Source organism: Octopus sinensis, linkage group LG3 (assembly GCF_006345805.1).
Source record: "Octopus sinensis linkage group LG3, ASM634580v1, whole genome shotgun sequence".
Taxonomy (NCBI): domain Eukaryota; kingdom Metazoa; phylum Mollusca; class Cephalopoda; order Octopoda; family Octopodidae; genus Octopus; species Octopus sinensis.
The window spans coordinates 156,501,002-156,522,610 of record NC_042999.1 but is presented as its reverse complement, the minus strand read 5'-3'; the positions used below and the strand labels follow the sequence as shown (position 1 = coordinate 156,522,610).

General features: G+C 38.9%; 1 protein-coding gene across 1 annotated transcript in view; it reads left to right on the top strand.

Moving 5' to 3' along the window:
- Positions 1-19,712, top strand: part of LOC115209927 — a 39,615-nt gene extending 19,903 nt beyond the window's left edge. Inside the window, exon 4 of the mRNA XM_029778534.2 lies at positions 19,411-19,712. Within this exon, the coding sequence (XP_029634394.1) occupies positions 19,411-19,423 (13 nt within the window). The 3' untranslated portion in view covers positions 19,424-19,712. The remainder of the gene's footprint in view (positions 1-19,410) is intronic.
- The last annotated feature ends 1,897 nt before the right edge of the window (positions 19,713-21,609 follow it).

The following is a 21,609-nucleotide window of genomic DNA, read 5'->3' as shown; positions in this document are numbered from 1 at the left end:
TTATTATTATTATTATTATTATTATTATTATGAAAAAGAAGAAAGGCGGCGAGCTGGCAGAAACGTTAGCACGCCGGGCGAAATGCTGAGCAGTGTTTTGCCTGCCGCTACGTTCTGAGTTCAAATTCCGCCGAGGTCGACTTTGCCCTTCATCTTTTCGGGGTCGATAAATTAAGTACCGGTGAAACACTGGGGTAATTGACTCGTCCCTCTCCCCAAAAATTTCAGGCCTTAAGCCGATAGTAGAATGGATGATTATTATTATTATGAAGAAAAGCGATGAGCTGGCCAAATCGTTAGCGCGCTGGACGAAATGCTTAGCGGTATTTCGCTCGTCGCTACGTTCTGAGTTCAATCTCTGCCGTGGTCGACTTTGCCTTTCATCCTTTCGGGGTCAATGAAATAAGTACCGGTTGAACAGAGGGGTCGATGTAATTGACTCGTCCCTCTCCCAAAATTGCTAACCTTGTGGCAAAATTTGAAGCACTTATTATTATTATTATTATTAAGAAGAAGAAGAAGAAGAAGAAGAAGAAGAAGAAGAAGAAGAAGAAAGAAGAAGAAGAAGAAGAAGAAGAAGAAGAAGAAGAAGAAGAAGAAGAAGAAGAAGAAGAAAGGCGGTGACCTGGCAGAGTCGTTAGCACGCCGGTCTTTCGCCCGGCGTGCTTAGCGGTATTTCACCCGTCGCTACGTCTGAGTTCAAATTTCGCCGAAGTCGACTTTGCCTTTCATCCTTTCCCGCTCGATAAAATTTAGTACCAGTCAAGCACTGGGGCCGATATAATCGACTAACCCTCCTCCAAAACTTCACTCCTTGTACCTATAATAGAAATCATTATTATTGTTATAAAGGCGTTGAGCTGGCAGAATGGTTGTCACGCCAGACAAAATGGTTAGCGGCATTTCGTCTGACTCGATGTTCTGAATTCAAATTTCACCGTGGGTGATTTTGTTTTCATTCTTTCGGGGGCCGATAAAATAAGCACTAGTTTCGATGTAATCGACTAGCCGCCTCCCCTAAAATATCAGGCTTTGTACCTGTAGTAGAAAGGATTATTATATTATTATTATTATTAATATTATCATTATTATTATTGAGTGAGAGAGCAGTTCATGCCATCAAAGTGACACTGGGGTAAAATATACGAAGCCCAATATACCCATCATGACTACCCGTCTGATAAGGGTACACCAGGCACATGCATTACAACCATATGTGCGCGACATGGTGATCTCATATCAAGATAAACAGCACATGACCTTGCAGGTAGGACCCAGTTAGAATTTTCTTCAGGTTGAGTAGCCCATCCCGCTCAAAAGGTCCCTGAATAAGGGTTGTTTAAGGATGTTGAAAGAACCACCCATGTTTCCAGAGGTGAATTATTCAAACCCCAAATAATCCCTCTCAACTATTATTATTATTATTATTATTATTATTATTATTATTATTATTATTATTATTATTATTATTATCAATATTATTATTATTATTATTATTATTGAGTGAGAGAGCAGTTCATGCCATCAAAGTGACACTGGGGTAAAATATACGAAGCCCAATATACCCATCATGACTACCCGTCTGATAAAGGTACACCAGGCACATGCATCACAACCATATGTGCGCGACATGGTGATCTCATATCAAGATAAACAGCACATGACCTTGCAGGTGGGGCCCAGTTAGAATTTTCTTCAGGTTGAGTAGCCCATCCCGCTCAAACGGTCCCTGAATAAGGGTTGCTTAAGGATGTTGAAAGAACCACCCATGTTTCCAGAGGTGAACTATTCAAACCCCAAAGAATCCCTCTCAACACATGGCTATGATGCTCCCCCACTACTTCTGCTCGTGATCAGAGATGCACATATCGTCATCCACTAAGGGACATGCTCAACTGGTTACGGTCAAACAACTGATTAGAAAATCTGTGGTATTGAGCAGAATATTTGCTGTAGCCCATCTTTTATACCAAGACAAAACAATGTGCCTGATAACACTTCCAATCAGTTAAGATCAGAAGCCATGAGAGCCACTGCCTGGTACTGCATCTATTATTATTATTATTATTATTATTGTTATTATGTGTACATATATGTGTGTGTGTGTGAGAGAGAGTGTGTGTGTGTGTGTTTGTGTGTGTGTTTGTGTGTGTGTTTGTGTGTTTGTTTGTGTGTGTGTGTGTGTGTGTGTGTTTGTGTGTGTGTGTGTGTGGTGTGTGTTGTGTGTGTGTGTGTGTGCGTGTGTGTGTGTGCGTGTGTGTGTTAATCAGGGTATATGAACATCTCTGAAATTGGACTGGTTAATGGAGCAGATTCCTTTCGTGATTAATTTTCATCGTCTGATGCATGGTTCCATTTATTTCTTGTATTTCTTCTGTATGAAATGAGAAACGGTGAAAAGAATTACGTGGAATGAATGAAATACGTCTACTTCCTGGTTTTCGCGCTTCTGCATACATATACACGCGCAGCTATATACGCGTGCATTCATAAATGTGACTGCATAAATGTCATTCGTTCACAAATATGCCGAAAAACAAGGCGGAGAAACGAAAATAATCTAATGCTCTTACTCTTTACTCTTTTGCTCTTTTACTTGTTTCAGTCATTTGACTGCGGTCATGCTGGAGCACCGCCTTTAGTCGAGCAAATCGACTCCGGGACTTATTCTTTGTAAGCCTAGTACTTATTCTATCGTTCTGTTTTGCCAAACCGCTAAGTTACGGGGACGTAAGCACACCAGCATCGGTTGTCAAGCGATGTTGGGTGGACAAACACACACACAAACACACGCACACATATATATACATATACATATATACGTCGCGCTTCTTTCAGTTTCCGTCTACCAAATCCACTCACAAGGCTTTGGTTGGCCCGAGACTATGGTAGAAGACACTTGCCCAAGGTGCCACGCAATGGGACTGAACCCAGAGCCGTGTGGTTAGTAAGCAAGCTGCTTACCACACAGCCACCCCTGCGCCACCCTCAGATGTGAAATTTGCGGGTTTATACTTATGCATGTCTGTGAGTCTATGTGTGTACGTAGGTACAAGCAAGAAGTTCAAAACTCTACTCAATACAAGAGATGAGAATTTTTATGATAATTGCAGCTGGTAATTTACGTTTTGCTTTTCGAATTTCATGTCACCAATCATGACATTAGATTCGAGTGTGTGTGAAATTTGCGGAGAGCTGGTGGAATGGTAAAAAGGAGAAAAGAAAGCAGGGGTAGGGGGAATATACAGAAAATGTAAAGGCTGGATGGGAGGCCGTTGACGCTTATATGCTGGTTAACTTTGGAATTCAACTGCAGGTTAATGATAAATCATTGTGCGGTCAAGTGTTCAGATTTATTCTAATCAAACACGCGAAATTTCGAATGGTATTAGTTCGCTTTCACACCAGTGTGTCCTTGTTTACATCAAATTCACAACAGAGCTTTTCTATAGAAGACAGATAAGATAAGTTCTAGGCGACGGATAAATAATGATTTATATGACTAGAGATGCAAAATTGTGCCTATTCTGCTGCAGCTTGTTCATGCAAGGAATATTGTGAATTGTGATGAATGATGTAAATTGCATGTTCAGATGTTCAAGTAAGATTAAATTTTTAAAACTTGAATGTTGCGAACAGTATGAGTATACATTAGAGGACTATTAATATTATCATTAAATTTTTTTTTTTTTTTCACTTAGTCAAAATTTTACATTGTACAGGCACAGGAGTGGCTGTGTGGTAAGTAGCTTGTTTACCAACCACATGGTTCCGGGTTCAGTCCCACTGCGTAGCACCTTGGGCAAGTGTCTTCTACTATAGCCTCGGGTCGACCAAAGCCTTGTGAGTGGATTTGGTAGGCGGAAACTGAAAGAAGCCCATCGTATATATGAATATATATGTGTGTGTGTTTGTATGTGTTTGTCCCCCTAGCATTGCTTGACAACCGATGCTGGTGTGTTTATGTCCCCGTTACTTAGCGGTTCGGCAAAAGAGACCGATAGAATAAGTACTGGGCTTACAAAAAGAATAAGTCCCGGGGTCGAGTTGATTGATTAAAGGCGGTGCTCCAGCATGGCCGCAGTCAAATGACTGAAACCAGTAAAAGAGTGAAAGAGTATTGTCTACAGAAATAAATATTACTGCAAATATCATACAGTTATGAGGACTATTGGGAATTAGAATTTAAAGATCGATTTCTCAAGACTTACACGTTCATGAAGCTATACAATAGTAAATGCGTAAATGTATAAATAGAATTAAAACTTTCTTTAATAATGCGTTATAAAATTGACTTTGGAAACAGGAACGGTTACAAAGATTATGAATTTATGTAGTTATAAAATTATTGGTGTCTGTGAGAATCAAATCGAGGGTTAAGAATCAAGAGGATGTGATTGAAGATGAAAATGAAATTAAAAATTGAGTGTTATGTACTAAGCTTCCAAAAAGTTTAGTAGCTGTAAATATGTATACGCGTACAGATTTGGAAAATAATGCTTTTTTCAATTGAATTCAGTGATGGATTTTAAAATGATCACGCCAGTGTTCGTGTCTGTTATACACGTTCGAGTGAAAATTTAAAGTGTTACGGGTGGTATGCATTCAACCTACTGGAACAATTATTGACCGATATGATGTGTGTGTGTGTGTGTGTGTGCGTGTTAACTGTATTCGCTGGGGGCTGGTTAAGCAGAATGTGAATTGTTTACGGGACGTCATGATTTACTTTCCAAACTTATGTCGTAATTGTTAGATTCGAATAGGTTGCGTTTGTTTATAATTTTTCAAGGCGTTGTCCCAGCATGGCCGCAGTCTAATGGCAGAAACCAGTAAAAGAGAAAAGAGAAAAGATATAAGATGGTATCAAAAAGTTCCTGGACTAGTTCTATAGCGCGCCAACAGATGGCAGCACATATCCGAGCGCGAGGAATTGGATTCTTCACGGCGACAGTGCGCCCTGTCACCAATCTCTCCTCACTCGTGAGTTTCTTGTCAAAAGCAACATGGTAACGCTTCTGCACTCGCCCTCTTTGCTAGGTTTAGCACCTGCGGACTTCCATCTTTTGCCCAAGACGAAAAGACAGCTCAAAGATCACCGATTTAATACAGTTGTTGAGATTCAGAGCGGATCGCAGAAGGTCCTCAACTGGCTAACGGAAAACGACTTCCATGCGGGATTCCGAAAGTGGGGGAAACATTATACCGGTGTATTGTTGCACAATTTCGAAGGAGATGATGTTAAAACTTTGGTAAATAAGTTGTTTTTTTTTTATTAAACATAGTTATCTGGGAAATTATTGATACCACCTCGTATATCTGTTCTCGTGCAAGCGCACAATACCTCGTTATTGGTGTGTTGCCCACTTTCGTCATCAAGGAGTATTGCAAACTTCTCCGCCAAAAGAATCAGCGCTCAAAGTTCGGTCAGGCTTTTCCTTGTTTATAGACGAGCACGAAATTTAACAAGGCACAATTTAAAACTTTCATCCTAACTCCCAGAATTCCTTGCACATTAACATCTCACCTGGTCACGTACAATTGAACATTATACATACACTCTTACAAACAAGAACTTCGTGATTAACTTAATTTTCATCCATCATCTACCACTTAATTTATCTTCTTCCCATAGATACACAATAGAGCTTATTACAGTATTAGAGGTGGTACATTGAAGCTTCCTATAATACTCATCATTTCTAAATCTCACTGAAATGCATGTGACCGGAATGAATTTGAACCCTCGACCGTGCAATTTAAAACCTTGTAAATTTATCGTCTCAAAGAAATTTTTAAAAGTGAACTTATAACAGAATATCTTTATATATAAAAGTAAGGTTGTGTGTCTGTCTCCTATGATTTAGATTCCTAACTACTCCCACATTTTGCGGTGCAGTTTAACCAAAGCCGGGTATCTTATGGTCGTGATTCATATCGAGCCCTTCTGGGTATTAGCGCGCGTCTACGATGAGTCTACGATTTAAAAAAAAATTTACCATAATTTTTTTCCATTTTTAATGCATTTTTTCGCTATTATATAAGGGAAGTAACTCTCTAAAAATGTCTACGATGAGTCAACGATTTTTAAAAAAATTTACCATCATTTTTTTTCCATTTTTAATGCATTTTTTGCTACTTTTTGGCTATAACTCTCTAAAAATGCTTATATAGTTATTTCCCTTACACACCCGAGCAACGCCGGGCGATACTGCTAGTATGAAAATAAAATTCCTACAAAAATTTTCAAGAGTCCACCACATTTCTATCAATCAAAAAATGACTTGCTACCTCAACTATCTAGCAAAGAATGATTTGCTTCCCTCCTCTTCCAAAGAGAGATGGTGTGTTGATCCTCACTCTGTACTTGGTGAATAGCCAGATTCGTCTTACACGCGAAAGTAGCTGTTGGGCACAAACCCACAAGTCCTCAATGCACAAACATTGGATGATGGAGTGTAGAATGGTTTCATCCCCTGCTCGCTCTCAGAAAGGGTCTACTGTTGGTGTTTCTATTCAGATCAACATTTACTCCCTTCCTGTAGTGCTGTCACACCAAGGGCTTTTGAAAGTCGTTCATAGTCTCTGACCTGAAAATCCTACTCAGGCAGTACTCGTCGATGCTCAGATCCAACTTCAGGCTATCGTCGCTCATGTGCTCTAAAGAAACCGCGAGTCGTCTTTCCGCAGAGGGTTTTGTACAGCTTGTAGACAGCTGTAATCGCTTGGCAGCATTCCGGGCATCAAACACCAAACCTCGGTCTCACTCAATTGCAGATTGGTCAAGCAAATAAGCTATAGAAAACGTTTAGCATGAAAGACCCCTAGATCTGTTCGCCCTTGTTTTCGTCGTCGTCGTCACTGTTGCCATGGTCCAAATATTTATGGAATTACATCGGCTTGCTATTGCATTATCAAGGGCGGAATCTCAAAATCAGCCATAGAGTGGGTGTTGGTAATAGATGGACTTCCTGAACAGTGGAACCTGTCTGTCACAAGAAGCGAAAAAGTATGCGCTCCAGTCTTTTTAGACGTCGCATAGGACAAGTACAGCGGTCAGGCAATAGTGTATTAGCGACTCAATGTATGACAATGCATATAATTACTGCTTCCATCCGACCTTACAGAGACAGCTTCCCTGCGGCTCATTTCTGAGTAAGATTGGATGCTCTCCTCATGACTTCTTCCCACTTCCTTTCTACATCAAAGTTTGGTCCGAACCTGATTCCAAGTACTTTCACTGCGTCTTCAATCCATCGTCATACACAACCACTGGTCTCATGAAGTGCTTAGTTGCCTCGTGAAATGCTTAGTTGCAAGCCTAACGGCTTGTTCTGTTTTGTGTGTGTTCCTTTCAGTATAGTATCGATCGCTTCTATATCCGAATTGTTCGACACCATAACAGTGACATGGCAGTTGTCTCAATCGAGACAGCCCTCAAACTCTCCATTCTTCGCAACAAAGGCTCCAGAGCCAAAACATACAGAAGAGAAAGAGGAAAAACATGTCGGACCGAATGCCCGTTGCTAAATGTTTCCGAAAGGCGGCTGTGAAATTTGGCCGCTGGATAGATACTGCCGTACTTTATGGTGAGACACCATATGAATACGGAACTGCAATCAATAGCTTTTATAAGTTATCAGATAACGATGGTTCACCCTATAGAATGCTTTGAACTGACCTAGACTGACCATCAGCCCGCCAAAACCAGTTCTATTCCGATTCCCTGCACGATGTATTGCATGACGTAGAAGTGGTCGTGAATAGATCTGCCAGGAATCCTATAGATGTTTGCGTGCCTGACCACGCCATTGTCAACAAGTGAAAGCCGGTTGATGAACATCTTTGCCAAAATTTGTCTTGAAAAGGGTTTGAAATTTTTTATAACGTCATGCTTATTAGGGTTATTCTTCAGCAGTGTCATCACTGTCCGGTTCACTCAACTTTGAATGCTCCTAATCTACTGCCAGCCGCAGTAGCTGTCTGCCAAGACAGGAGTGAACGAGTTTGGTATGTGGAAATGTAGTTCAAAGGGAAGAAAATTCAGTCTGATGATATTCGCTCCATACAGCAGCTCTGAACGTCTTCCATTTCATCAGCTATAATTGGCCTTTCGCAACACTCAGGCTTCCTGTCGAATAGCTTACTTCGAAGCTTACTGTCTCAAGTTCGGTGTTCCTTGAAATGGTTTTCGCGAAGTGCTGCTGGTAAATCACACTCGCGTTTGGAATCTGAGAGTACGTTCTTACTGTCGTCCATCTTACACGTAAGTCTAGCTTTGTTACTGTGCTGCGCCTCCTCCACCCGAGTTCCAAGGATGGCTCTCTTGTCTTCGTGTTTCAACATACGCGCCCTAGCTTGTACAATGCAGCCTTCATGTTTCGACTACCTCTTCTATGTACCCCTTCTAAGAGACTTGTTTCTCTTATACTCTCTTGTTCTCTATAGCTATCTCTACTCTATAACTAATAGATGTTTCTCTATATTCTTCTTAGGGAAACGACTAATGTTGACTCTCGACAATTCCCACTTAAATAGTACACTGATTAACCGTATCTTTAGCAAAGTTGTTAAGCATGATACTACGAAACTTTGAGCATTTGGGGGCTAGGGTCTGTATATTCGCCTGCCCACCTTCATTTTTGATGGCCATTTGACTATAAGCCATTCGAAGGCTTCTGTATTGTCTACAGCCTCATATTCGATACGCGGAATCAGCTGGATTTACGCTTGTTTTCATATGTGTCATTTGTTTCTTTTGTTATTGTTGATAGAAATAGTGAAAGACTTGTTCCCAACTCAATCTGTGAATGGCGAAATACTTTGTTGTTGTGAATGTAATTATTTTTACCGATTCTTTCCTCTTTGTGATTGCAGCAGATTCGATGTCGGAAGCAGTGATGCAGTGTCATGCATTTCTCTCCGCAGTGATTTAGGGTGGTCTGTTTTGTTACAACGGCAACTTTAAGGTTTTCTGCTTTTCCCTACCATTCTCATCTGCTCACATTCTGCGAAATATTATTCTTAGATGCTATGGATATCTTGCAAAACAACCAAAATCTGGAGCTTCATTGACGTTCCCGTTGTTTTCTACAAGGGGGTGTAGTATTTATTCCAATAATCATCTCATGTTCCTCTAGCATAGCACTTATTCTGGCCTGATCCCTACGAGGAGGTACGTTGATGACGCTGACCTTGGACACATGATGTCTCATGTATATGGGTATCAAACAAAACAGCTAGGGCGTGCAAGTGAAATGATCACTACCTTCCCTTGTTGCTTTTCCCTGATTATACACACTAAGAAAAACCTCAACTCTTCTAGGCATTTCTCAATTTCCGCTGGGGATGGCTCTTGTGACACCCACTCTATGTGATCAATGCAGTTGCAAATAATGGTCTTTTTAGTGAACAAAATGTCCACTTCTTTGATCAACAACACTCAAGGGAGAACGATATCGTTCTTATATTTCTAATTGTCTCAGTTTTTCCTTCGAGTAACTGTGGTGTCTACTGGTTTGTGAAATGAGGGAAGGATGTTTTCTACCTTTATCGATTTGCTGTCATTACAGTTGCTAATGTTATTGTTTTTGTCGCTGCTGCCAGGAATTTTTGAAAATTATTCAAGAGCCCGGGGTCAAAACTCTTTCGGAACAGACTAGCCACTTGATTTTCGTCGATGGCCGAAGACGGGGCAAGGCATGACAGATGATAACAGATGGTGAAATGATGATGTAGTCATTAGCAACTATACCCAACCGTTCAAATATAGTTTCCTCTCGGTCTATTTCTGAGTGAGACTAGTCACCCTACTCGTCCCAGTTCACCACCTGGAGATGTGGAGCAAATCAGACCCAGAACAATTTAAAAGTCAGTCCGTCTGAGACATTGGATCACTCGTGAAATATAACGAAGATTCATGCATCATTATGATATAACACACACGCTCACGTGCACACATGCACACACGCTCACGTGCACACATATACACGCGCCTATTGGCCCAAATACATACAAGGCATCAATGATCGCACACATGATCCCTAAGACACGCAGACATCCACACTCAGTCATACTTGCGCAAACGCACCTACACACAAAGGTTACGCATACAGGCACCGGCGCCTATATGTATATACTCCTCTTCACATGCTCACACATTCACGGATGCGTACTTAAGAACATACTCTGCGAAAGTATATGGAGGAATAAGGATGGTTCAACACATGTAGCAGCATCCGTATGCATATACACGCACACTTACATTTAAAAGTGGAGGCGCAATGGCCCAGTGGTTAGGGCAGCGGACTCGCGGTCATAGGATCGCGGTTTCGATTCCCAGACCGGGCGTTGTGAGTGTTTATTGAGCGAAAACACCTAAAGCTCCACGAGGCTCCGGCAGGGAATGGTGGTGATCCCTGCTGTACTCTTTCACCACAACTTTCTCTCTCTCTTTCTTCCTGTTTCTGTTGTACCTGTATTTCAAGGGGCCGGCCTTGTCACTCTCTGTGTCACGCTGAATATCCCCGAGAACTACGTTAAGGGTGCACGTGTCTGTGGAGTGCTCAACCACTTACACGTTAATTTCACAAGCAGGCTGTTCCGTTGATTCGGATCAACCGGAACCCTCGTCGTCGTAACCGACGGAGTGCTTCCATCCCATACTCCTGTTCAAATGCTCACACATTCACGGATGCGTACTTTTAAGAACATACACTACGAAAGTATATGGAGGAATAAGGATGGTTCAATGGGACTATAAAAATGATAGCAAAAAGAATTGAAGCAAAAGCAAAAAAAGGAAGAAAAAAAAGATGAAAAATAGGATTGGAATGGTTAAATAGTATCAATAAAGATTAAATAAATTAGTGAATTTAGTAGTGTATGAACCTTTGTTCAGTATTTTACAAGTGTCCTTACTATCATGACTATTATTTATCAAAATCTCATCAACTTTTTCAAATCTCATTTCAAGAAGAAGGTAAAAGAGGAGAGGACGGTGTTTTTTCCAGTAAATTTTTTGATCGTTTTGGAAACTGAAGGAGAGTAGCAAATTGGTGCGTACGAATGGGCCTTCAAGGACAAGGTCATTGAAGTTTTGTGGGGGTTTTCTTTGGTATATTTATGTTTTGTTAGGTAATGTTTACGGGTCAAATTTATGAAATTCTTGGCAAATTTGATTTCACACTGAGGTTGTATGTACATTATAGTGGTTAATTTTGATTTTGTTAGCTGAGTGTAAGTCAAGTTAGGGGATAAACAATATTTTATCTACATTAAAAAGAGACGATGAGCGATGGCTAGAAGGATATTGAGCTTTATTTGATAACCAGCTGATCTAGCAAGCGGGGCCTCATATCAGTGAGGGGAGCCGGTGCGCATTGATGCCGTCGAGAGGTAGGCCCTGAAACGGCGCGCATTCTCTCCTGATGACCCCATACACTTGCTGGCTTCCGGTATACGGAGTTTTTGACTGGTAGCACTTGCATGTGCAAGTTGTTTGCAAGACACTGTTCTCCAGCACCACGTTGTAGAGCTTTACAACTCCATTGAATTTTCTTTTTTCTAAACAGATAATGGCTTGTTTTTGACTAATGTTGCTGACAAAGTTCTTAAAATGCGATGAAGTTTCTGAAAATGATCCTTCGTGTTGTTTTCTGTTTGGTTTGTATTTGTATTTAAGATCTAAGGTGACGTTTAGAAAATTCCGTGCTGTTATGTTGGTAGCGGTAGTAATATTAAGACATACTAATTACGTCTTTCTGTTTCTAGGTTTTAGGTATTAAGCTCAGATATAAATTTTTCCTAGGAATAATAATCGAACCAATTTCTCGATCTCCGTTCTGACAGTATAGTCCATTGTGAGAGTAAATGGACCATTATTGAGTTTCATCCTTGCAGAGTCCCTATAGAAATTTGTGGCTTTCTGGCGTGTATATGACTGGTGTGTATGACTGAGGAATTTATTGCAAACAAGATGCTAGTGGCGGTGAGCAGCGTGACACTACAGACTCCTGCTTGGCTCCATTCTTTACAGGAAAAGTATCAGAAGCTGAACTGCCTTCCATCACATACCCTTGTAAAACAAGCTTAATATTCTGACCATTTCGTGGGGGAGAAAAATCAACCTTATACAAAAATTTCCAGTGGACATCACAGTTAACCATATCAAAGGCTTTTTTAAATCAACAAAAAGCAAATACATTTCCTGGTTCTGCTTTCTGGACTTCTCTGAACCTGGTGCGAAGTGAATATCATCTCAATTGTTCCTCAACAACCACGGAATCTGCATTGGGATTGTATCCACTTGGTGAAGAATAATCTTGTTGAACAAATCTGTCAAATATTTTGTCGACAGTGGAAAGGAGTAATAGTACCCGATGTTTGTAGCAACAGGAGTTGAACTCAGAACGTAGCGGCAGACGAAATACGGCTACGCATTTCGCCCGGTGTGCTAACGTTTCTGCCAGCTCGCCGCCTTCTAATTGAACACATCCGTTTCTTAAAATCTTTCACCAACGAATGTCAAGATTAGATTTACAAAATAATCAATAAGTATAATACTAAAAGAAAAATAGTATGGAGCTCGACACCACTCACATAAGGATTGACATCATGAAGAATGCATTCCTGCCGTTCGGTAAAATAATTGACTTCGTGTGAACTATTCTGACTGAAAGATGTGCACAAGTAAAGTTGCTTGTGTCATGTTATTCTAAATATATTATTGACGTTAATATATAAGCATGCACCGAAAGAAAGCTCTCAAGAATGACAATATTTAAAGAACGAAAGTGTTCGCTACGGAAATCATTTCCATTCTCCATTAATTATCCAGTGATAAGATTGACGTCTTAAAATATAAGACCAATCAAATGTGTATGTCCTTTCGCCATCTTAGGTATTGTTTATTCTTCCACCAGTCGCGTAGCTGTTGATAAAGCAATCACCTGGAGGCATGTTTGATATGTGAAAAGAAAAACATTTTGAATTTTTAAACGATACTATACACATTCTCTGACACATTTTTGTGTAAGACACTGCCTAGGCCTGAGAATTAAAAGCCCAGAAGTATTTGTTCCACTTCGCCACGTTCTGAGTTCAAATCGCTCACGGTTTATGAATTATAGTGCCCGTCCAAGGCGAAGATCGTTGGAATAGTTAGATTAGGTACTTTGTAATATTTAAGATATCTTGTGATATTTGAACTAGTTCTCTTGTGTTCTTAGTTGGGTTGTAGATGCTGTCCGTTACCTGGTCTAACATCACCACTTTGGTCCATGGGCAACGATAGCGGAGTTCACTTTGTTGCAAGCAGGACTTTAGGTTTAAGGATCATTTTTGCCTTTCCTTCAAGCAATTTTAGAGGCCTTGAAAAATAAAGATAACGAGTTCAGGATCTCGTGGCTGTGAAGAGAACTCTTGAACTATTTGGACAGACTGCAAGTACGTAAAAATAGAGAGGGATCTTTTCGGTTTGAACGGCAGTTTTTAACATAATTTCTAGGTAACTAAAAAATGTTAAACTTCGTATACTAGTAGAATGTGTTTATAAAACATCTTTTTCGCTTGCCTTTATTGAGAAATTTCTATAGTTTGTAAGAGATTTGTTGTTTTTTTTCTTCAATTTCTGCAATTTCAACCAATCAGTGACGTCAATTGAGGTAAAAAAAAAACATTCTGTGCCGTATGAATATGTCCCTCGTTTAAGAAACAGATTGGGTTTATTTACATTTGTGAAGAAAAAAAGATACCCTAACCCTAACTCTAAACCTAACTAACCCTAACCCTAAAATAGATTGAAATGCAATAGATCGATACTAGGGTTATAATTATTGGTGACAATTTCATATGACACCGCTAGAAAAAACTGCCGTTCAAACCGAAAAGATCCATATAGAGATATACGGAAGTGTGTGTATATGAATATATGTATGTGTTCATATATATTTTTCAATACAACTTGCGATATATTTTTATGTAATAATATAATACTCAATACTTTAAAGATTAATTAATGTGCGTGCAATAATACACACGCAAAATATGCTAATAAATACATATAGTAACATTTAAATTATACTACACTTGAGAATATATCTATATATCTTAGCCACTCCTTAGCTAAAAAACAGATGTTCACACCTTACTTTTATATACATCATATTACAATGTTTATTTCCAAATAAAGGCGGCGAGCTAGCAGAAACGTTAGCACGCCGGGCGAATTGCGTAGCCTTATCTCGTCTGCCGTTACGTTCTGAGTTCAAATTCCGCCGAGGTCGACTTTGCCTTTCATCCTTTCGGGGTCGATAAATTAAGTACCAGATATAATCGACTTAACCCGTTTGTCTGTCCTTGTTTGTCCTGTCTGTGTTTAGCCCCTTGTGGGTAGTAAAGAAATAGGTATTTCGTCTGCCGCTACGCTCTGAGTTCAAATTCCACCGAGGTCGACTTTTCCTTTCATCCTTTCGGGGTCGATTAAATAAGTACCAGTTACACACTGAGGTCGATATAATCGACTTAATCCGTTTGTCTGTCCTCTCTGTGTTTAGCCCCTTGTGGGTAGTAAAGAAATAGGAATTTCGTCTGTCTTTACGTTCTGGGTTCAAATTCCGCCGAAGTCAACTTTGGCTTTCATCTTTTCGGGTTCGATAAATTAAGTACCAGTTGCGTACTGGGGTCAGTCTAATCAACTGGCGCCCTCCCCATAAATTTCGGGCCTCGTGTCTAGAGTAGAAAAGAATATTTACTTTCAAATAAATATTAATTCACTTCATATTGTTAAATCAATCCCAACACTGAAGGTAAAGATTTGATTCCTACATTTGATTCCTTCCAAGTATATATTTGGCATATTCCATGATATTAGTGGTGATTTGGTAAGATGTGTTTTAACTTGCTGCTGTAGCCGATCTTACAGACTGCAAGCGCGGAATCTGTTACATGCACTCAACTTGCGTATAATATTCTACACGGACAGAGTCAAATCTACGTTTATGAGATTGAACTAGCAAGCGACTTACAGCTGAGGCAGGCAAACGTAAGTGATGTTGGCTACGTTAAGCATGTGCCTCGCATAAAAATAGAATATTTATGCTAAATATCTGATTTAGTAGCCCGCCCTCTTAACCACTACGCCATATGCCTGTGGGCAATTATGAAGTGACTTTGGGGCTTATAAAACTAATATTTTTCTATCCTTCCTTCATACCGGTTTCCATATGTTGTTCATATCTGCACTTGGTCTGATTAGGAGGTTATTGTGTCCTAACATATGTGCTGCTTCTTTTAGTTTTCGTATTTTCCACTGGTGTTCTCTCTCTATTATTTTAACTTCATCCCACAGAGTGAAGTGGTCTCCATTTTTCCATACATGATCAGCTATACCCGATTTATCAATATCTCTTCGTGTCACTGCTTTACCCTAGGGTTTGCTGGCGGTAAGCTAACAACAGAGTACCGTGCCTGCGTGACCAAATTTACAAGTGAAGTGGTGAAATGTCCTCCTTTTTCGTTTGTAAACACACAAACACACAAACTTTCTCTCTCTCTCTCTCTCTTATACACACACACACACACACATATCTTAGCAGAGGTATTTGTATCACGCTAATGAGATTGTGTTTAAGTAGAAGGTTGCCAAACGAGAAACGGAGGAAATAGTAGCCGGGTAAGTAAAATGAAAGTGGGCAGGACAGTGTAGGGAATTTCACATGGTTAAGCAACGATGGAAAACAAAAATGCATGAAAAAATTTAGTTTGGTTCTGAGTGTGGTGACAGAAGAAATCTGGAAATGATGATAGTTACAGGTAAGTCTTTTAAGGATTTTAAAAAATATTTTATTCTATTTTTGTAAGTACGATATCGTCATTTTTAATTTCATCTTTTGGATCTTTTCGGTTTGAACGGCAGTTTTTTCGACTTAATCATTTTACCACAAATGTTGCCCTTCAACCCAACTTTCCCGGGATACTCTACCTGCTTTATATCATCATGCTCTCTCACATGGTTCTTGAAACCAGCAAGAGAAAGCCAAATTCTTCCACGTATTTCACATTAACTACTTTTTTCCGAGACTTTGGATGTTTCAGCTTCCTTCTCTTCCGAGTTGTTGTTTCGTATAACATGTGCTTAACTCTTTTCCTCTCAAATAACTCTACACTATAAAAGATCGTTTATCCCCATTTTATTTTATCTACAGCTTGTCTTTTCTGTGTTTCTGTAGAAATAGAAATTTTTTTCAACTTCATCTCGAAAAGGCCTTTGTACTTCTGTTAGGGTTTTCAGCCATTCGTTTTTCTTTGCTTTAATTCCCCATAAAGCAGTTGCATTGGATTTCTGGTATTGCTCGTTCGAACAAGATGTCCACTCTACATTAAAATACTCCAAATAATGATAGCTTCATTGCCAGTCATTTGAGCCTTCTCTAGTTCTGCGCTATCCGGGGTATGTGTAGTCCACTTCATATTGAGCATACGTGGTCTGATCAATAAGTATCCGGACTGCCATAGTAACGAAGCTAAAGCACGCAGAGTGAAGCTGCTTTGCAAAGATTGACCTTGAACTCTGCTGTGCATGCGCACTAAGTTTTAACGTTCTAGCTCACTTCCGCTGTTTACAGCTGTACTTGGAAGTATCGTGTGTAGCGTGTGATCGTCGCATTGACCATGACAGAGATATTTGAGCAGAGAATCTGCCTCCAATTTTAACAAAAGCTTGGCGATACCTACTCAGAGGCCTACGCAAAGTTTTCAATGAGTTTTCATCATTGTCGACACAATCAAGGAGATCTTGTGCAACTGAAACTCGAGTGTCTTTTTGATCAGCTAAAAGCAGTTTGGGCACAAACTTGGCAGAGACGTGTCTCATACCCAAATCTTCAGTAATAATGAACATATTTGAACCGTAATTAATCTGCACACCATCTGATGACTCACGGATAGTGATTCGACGATTTCCCCTCACATCTGCACACACATTTGCGATGTTTTTCTCAATTCTGCTAGTTGCGGGTCTCCCAGAACGTTCGTCAATATCGACATTTTTCGGCCATCTTGAAACGTCTGAACCACTCTTACACTTGTGTGCGGCTCATACATTCCTCTCCATACACTTTCTGCAACTTTGCGTAGGCCTGTGAGGAGGTATCGCCATGACAACTTTCTCTGTCATGGTTAATGCGACGATCACACGCCACACACCTTCCTTCTAAGTTCTGTTGTAAACAGCGGGAATGAGCTAGAACGTTAAAACTTAGTGCGCATGTACAGCAGAGTTCAAGGTCAATCTTCACCAAGTGGTTTTATTCTGTGTGTTTTAGTTTCGTTAGTATGGCATTAGTCTAGATACTTATTGATCAGACCTTGTATGTCTCAAACAGCGTTGGTGAAATCGTTCGAGCATCTTAACTTGCTGTTTGTATTTCATCCACGTTTCACAGCCACACAATAAAGCCGAGAGCGCAGTTATTTTGTAGATGGATATATTTGTGCTTAATCTGATCCCAATCCTGCTTTCCAGATTTCCAAAAATTGTTGAAGCCTTCTTCAGTCTGTGTAAGATCTCTGTCTCTAACTTGCATCATCTGACAGCACACTTCCCAGACAAGTAAAAGACATCACCACTTTTAATTCTTTATGTTCTACTAATATCTTTGGTTTAACATATGCTTCTCCAGGTGCAACAATGAAACATAACTTCTGTTTTCTTCAAATTTATTTCCAAGCCAAAAAGCTTTGCATGGTGCATTAAAAGCTGTAATCACATCCTACAGTTTTGTGTGAGATACTAATTTACAGTCATCAGCATATAATATTTCCCTAACAAATTATTCAAACACCTTAGTATCTGCGGTATCCTTGTGATGTTGAACGACTTTACTGTGGTTCTAAATCTAATGTAAATTTCCTTTGTGTCATCTTCGAATGCTACCACGAATACTACGGCAACATAAAAAACAGTGGTGCAAGAATATCTCCTTGTCTTATTCAACATTCAACAGGAAAAGGTTAAGATAAATTAACAATATAGTACACTGTATCCTTCAATAAATAATAATCATTAAATAAAGATTGTATCAGGTCTGTACACTTGTTTGAACAACCAAACTTATAAGAAGAAATAATACTCAGAAGCTGCTCCAGAACTAAATTCATTTCATTCTTTCTCTCTGAAACATTTACCCCAGTTCTTTGTTTTCTCACAATACAATCTACAATGCTCCTAACTACTTCTCAGTACATACACACATACATACATACATACATACATACATACATACATACATACATACATACATACATACATGCATGCATATATGCATACATACATGCATGCATGCATGCATACATACATGCATGCATGCATGCATGCATGCATGCATACATACATACATACATACATACATACATACATACATACGTGCATGCATACATGCATACATACATACATGCATATATACATAGATACGTACATAGATACATACATACATACATACATACATACATACATACATACATACATACACATACATATACATACATACATACATACATACATACATACATACATACATACATACATACATACATACATAAGTGTATGCAGGTACAGGTATGTGTATATGAATCTACATTTTCAGGTAGGTGCTATTCACTTTACTTTCCATATGCATTTTTATTGGTTATCAAACATAATTTTTGTTCCTTTTCTCTTTAATTCGTTTTTGTCGTTGAACATTCGTGAATGGTTTCTTCCCTGAGTCATAAAACCCCACGACCTAGCCTTCCAACTGTCCGCATACTCCTTATATTCTACATTAACGTAGTTAATCTAGAATTTTTAGCGAGTTAATTTTGATTCGTCAAATAGAGTGATAAGATCAGCGCAGATGCTGAACACATTTCCTTAGTCTTAGGATGTTAGCAGCTTAAATGCTGCAAAGAATAGAACAAAACATGACTACAACGCTAGTAAAACCTTTTTAATGACAGTCTTCACAATATATAATATAAACAAAATAAAAACGTGTGTTCAAGTCATTAACAAATGACAGCATGCAACTAGTAAAGAATAGAAGATACTCACCCGCTGCTCCAGAATTAAATTCCTTTCATTCTATCTCTGAAACTTTTGCCCCAGTTCTCAGTTTTCGTAGCTCTTACAGTAACAATGCAATCTACAATATCACTGCCAGCTTCTCATCTTATGAAAATTTTCATATGTTGTATCTTAACACCCATTACTAGCAACTCATCTGTTCTCAACATAATTTACCAATAATTAAATTGTAATTATGATTTATTGATATTGAAGATTGAAGCGTTTTGCTTTATGCAAATTCATATTTTATTCATTTTACTGAGTTGTTGTATTTTCTAAATCTTCAAATATTTTTTATTTTACAGGTCTGAATCATAAAGTATGACTAGCCCAATCATAAAAGATGCAGCACTTGTTTCAGTTATATTTCTTTTCAATAACTATTGCACATCAATCCTCTAAAGTTTCGACAATGGAATTTCAACAATTCAGCAATGTGTGAATAAACTATAATTATTTACCAATGGTCTTATTTGTCTGGTCTCCGACTGGAGACAGTATCAGAATATTCTTAATGTTAAGATCATTTTCATGAATCTAATTCCACCGTTTCGTTGACAAATTATATTTTATTAGAATGAAGAATAAAAATAATATAGAAAAAATTTCTTCTCTTTTCTTTGCAAATATTTGTCTTAGGACCAGCTCTCATGAATCTAACTCCATCGTTTCGTTAATAAACTATATTTTATTAGAATGAAAAATAAAATGATATAGAAAAATTTCCCTCTCTTTCTTTACAATATTTGTCTTTTCTTTGGTACAAAAATGTATTTATATCTAAGAGCAACAACTTAGAAGACAGCAGGGATCCAAGTTTAGTATTTCGTATTTGTTCTCTCTTTTACTCTTTTACTCTTTTACTTGTTTCAGTCATTTGAATGTGGCCATGCTGGAGCACCACCTATAGTCGAGCAAATCGACTCCAGGACTTGTTCTTTGTAAGCCTGGTACTTATTCTATCGGTATCTTTTGTCGAACCGCTAAGTTACGGGGACGTAAGCACACTAGCATCGGTTGTCAAGCGATGTTGGGGGGACAAACACAGACACACAAACACATACATACATATATATACACATATACGACGGGCTTCTTACAGTTTCCGTCTACCAAATCCACTCACAAGGCTTTGGTCGGCCCGAAGCTATAGTAGAAGACACTTTCCAGGCAGTGGGACTGAACCCGGAACAATGTGGTTCGTAAGCAAGCTACTTACCACACAACCACTCCTACGCCTATACATACCCTCTACAGATAATCCTTAGAGATAATCTTTCCAAATAGGAAAATAGCGGTGATAATGACGTGAAATATAAGATAGAGCCTTGTGAGTTGGTTTAAATCAGTAAAATTTCAGGAGTAAGTGTGATTATATTAAAAGTAGAATAAAGTAGAGCAAATGAGAAAGGGCTTAATCATGTGCTGTGTAGTCTTTTGAGGTGAGATAGACGATGCTGTGGAGTTGAAAGAAGATTTTTCAACTTAGTGCATGTCTGAATTTGATGAAGTATATAAATTATCACAAAAGTAACCAAGAAAGACATTCATAAATAACTGTGTTATTATGACCATATGCAGATAAACCTGGCCCAAATCGGTCGAAAAGTGAGGACTGCCTGCTAAAATATCCACTTTGGGGATGCTGTATATAAACAATCAAAATGAGCCTCACTAACCAAACGACAAATGTAGATGTGTCAAAAGTTTTCAAAATTTTCTATTTTTTGAAGAGTCCAATATATCATCTCATCACACATATACCTACATTCCTGTTTAGGACTGTAAACTATAACGTAACGAGAGAGCTTCTGTGTTCTCGTTCGATCTGGTAAAAATTGCGGTCAAACGTTTTTCACTTCAAAATTAACGTCTGAAATATCTAAAGAAGACCTTAGATAATCTAGCCCTATACACCTCTAGTACAGATGGAATAGTCATATCTAGCATACATTTGCTCACATGTCAGGATTGGAATGCTTTACATCATAGACCTGCTTCATTAATGCTTACCTAGGTTTAAACAACAGAAGATAACAACCTACAGTGAAACACATTCATTGAAAAAAGGGTATGTAAAATGGCTAAGCAAATTTCCGCTAAGACTTAAGAGTGATTTGCTTTGCTTTTTACTATTTCCGGTACTACAAAACATCAACACTGTGCAAAGAAGACAAAAGATGGAATCTAATATCTCCAACGTACTAACAGAGAACTAGTAATCAAAAATATATTTACATCAACAACGTACGACCAGAAATTTAGATAAATGACATTCGCTTTGGTAATTTTACGTCGAGATTGAGAACTTTGGGACGAAGTGGCCAACTGTTGGAATTCAACTTGGGACTGGATCAACAGAATGATTTCATTACAGAATTAATTCTCATCCGTCCTTAACCTCTGATCAAGCACCACCGAAGCATATAGTCATTATAGACGTATTATAAGCCATGCTATTTAGCCCTCCGCAGAAGCCAGCTTAGAAGTCAGCACGGAGTGTG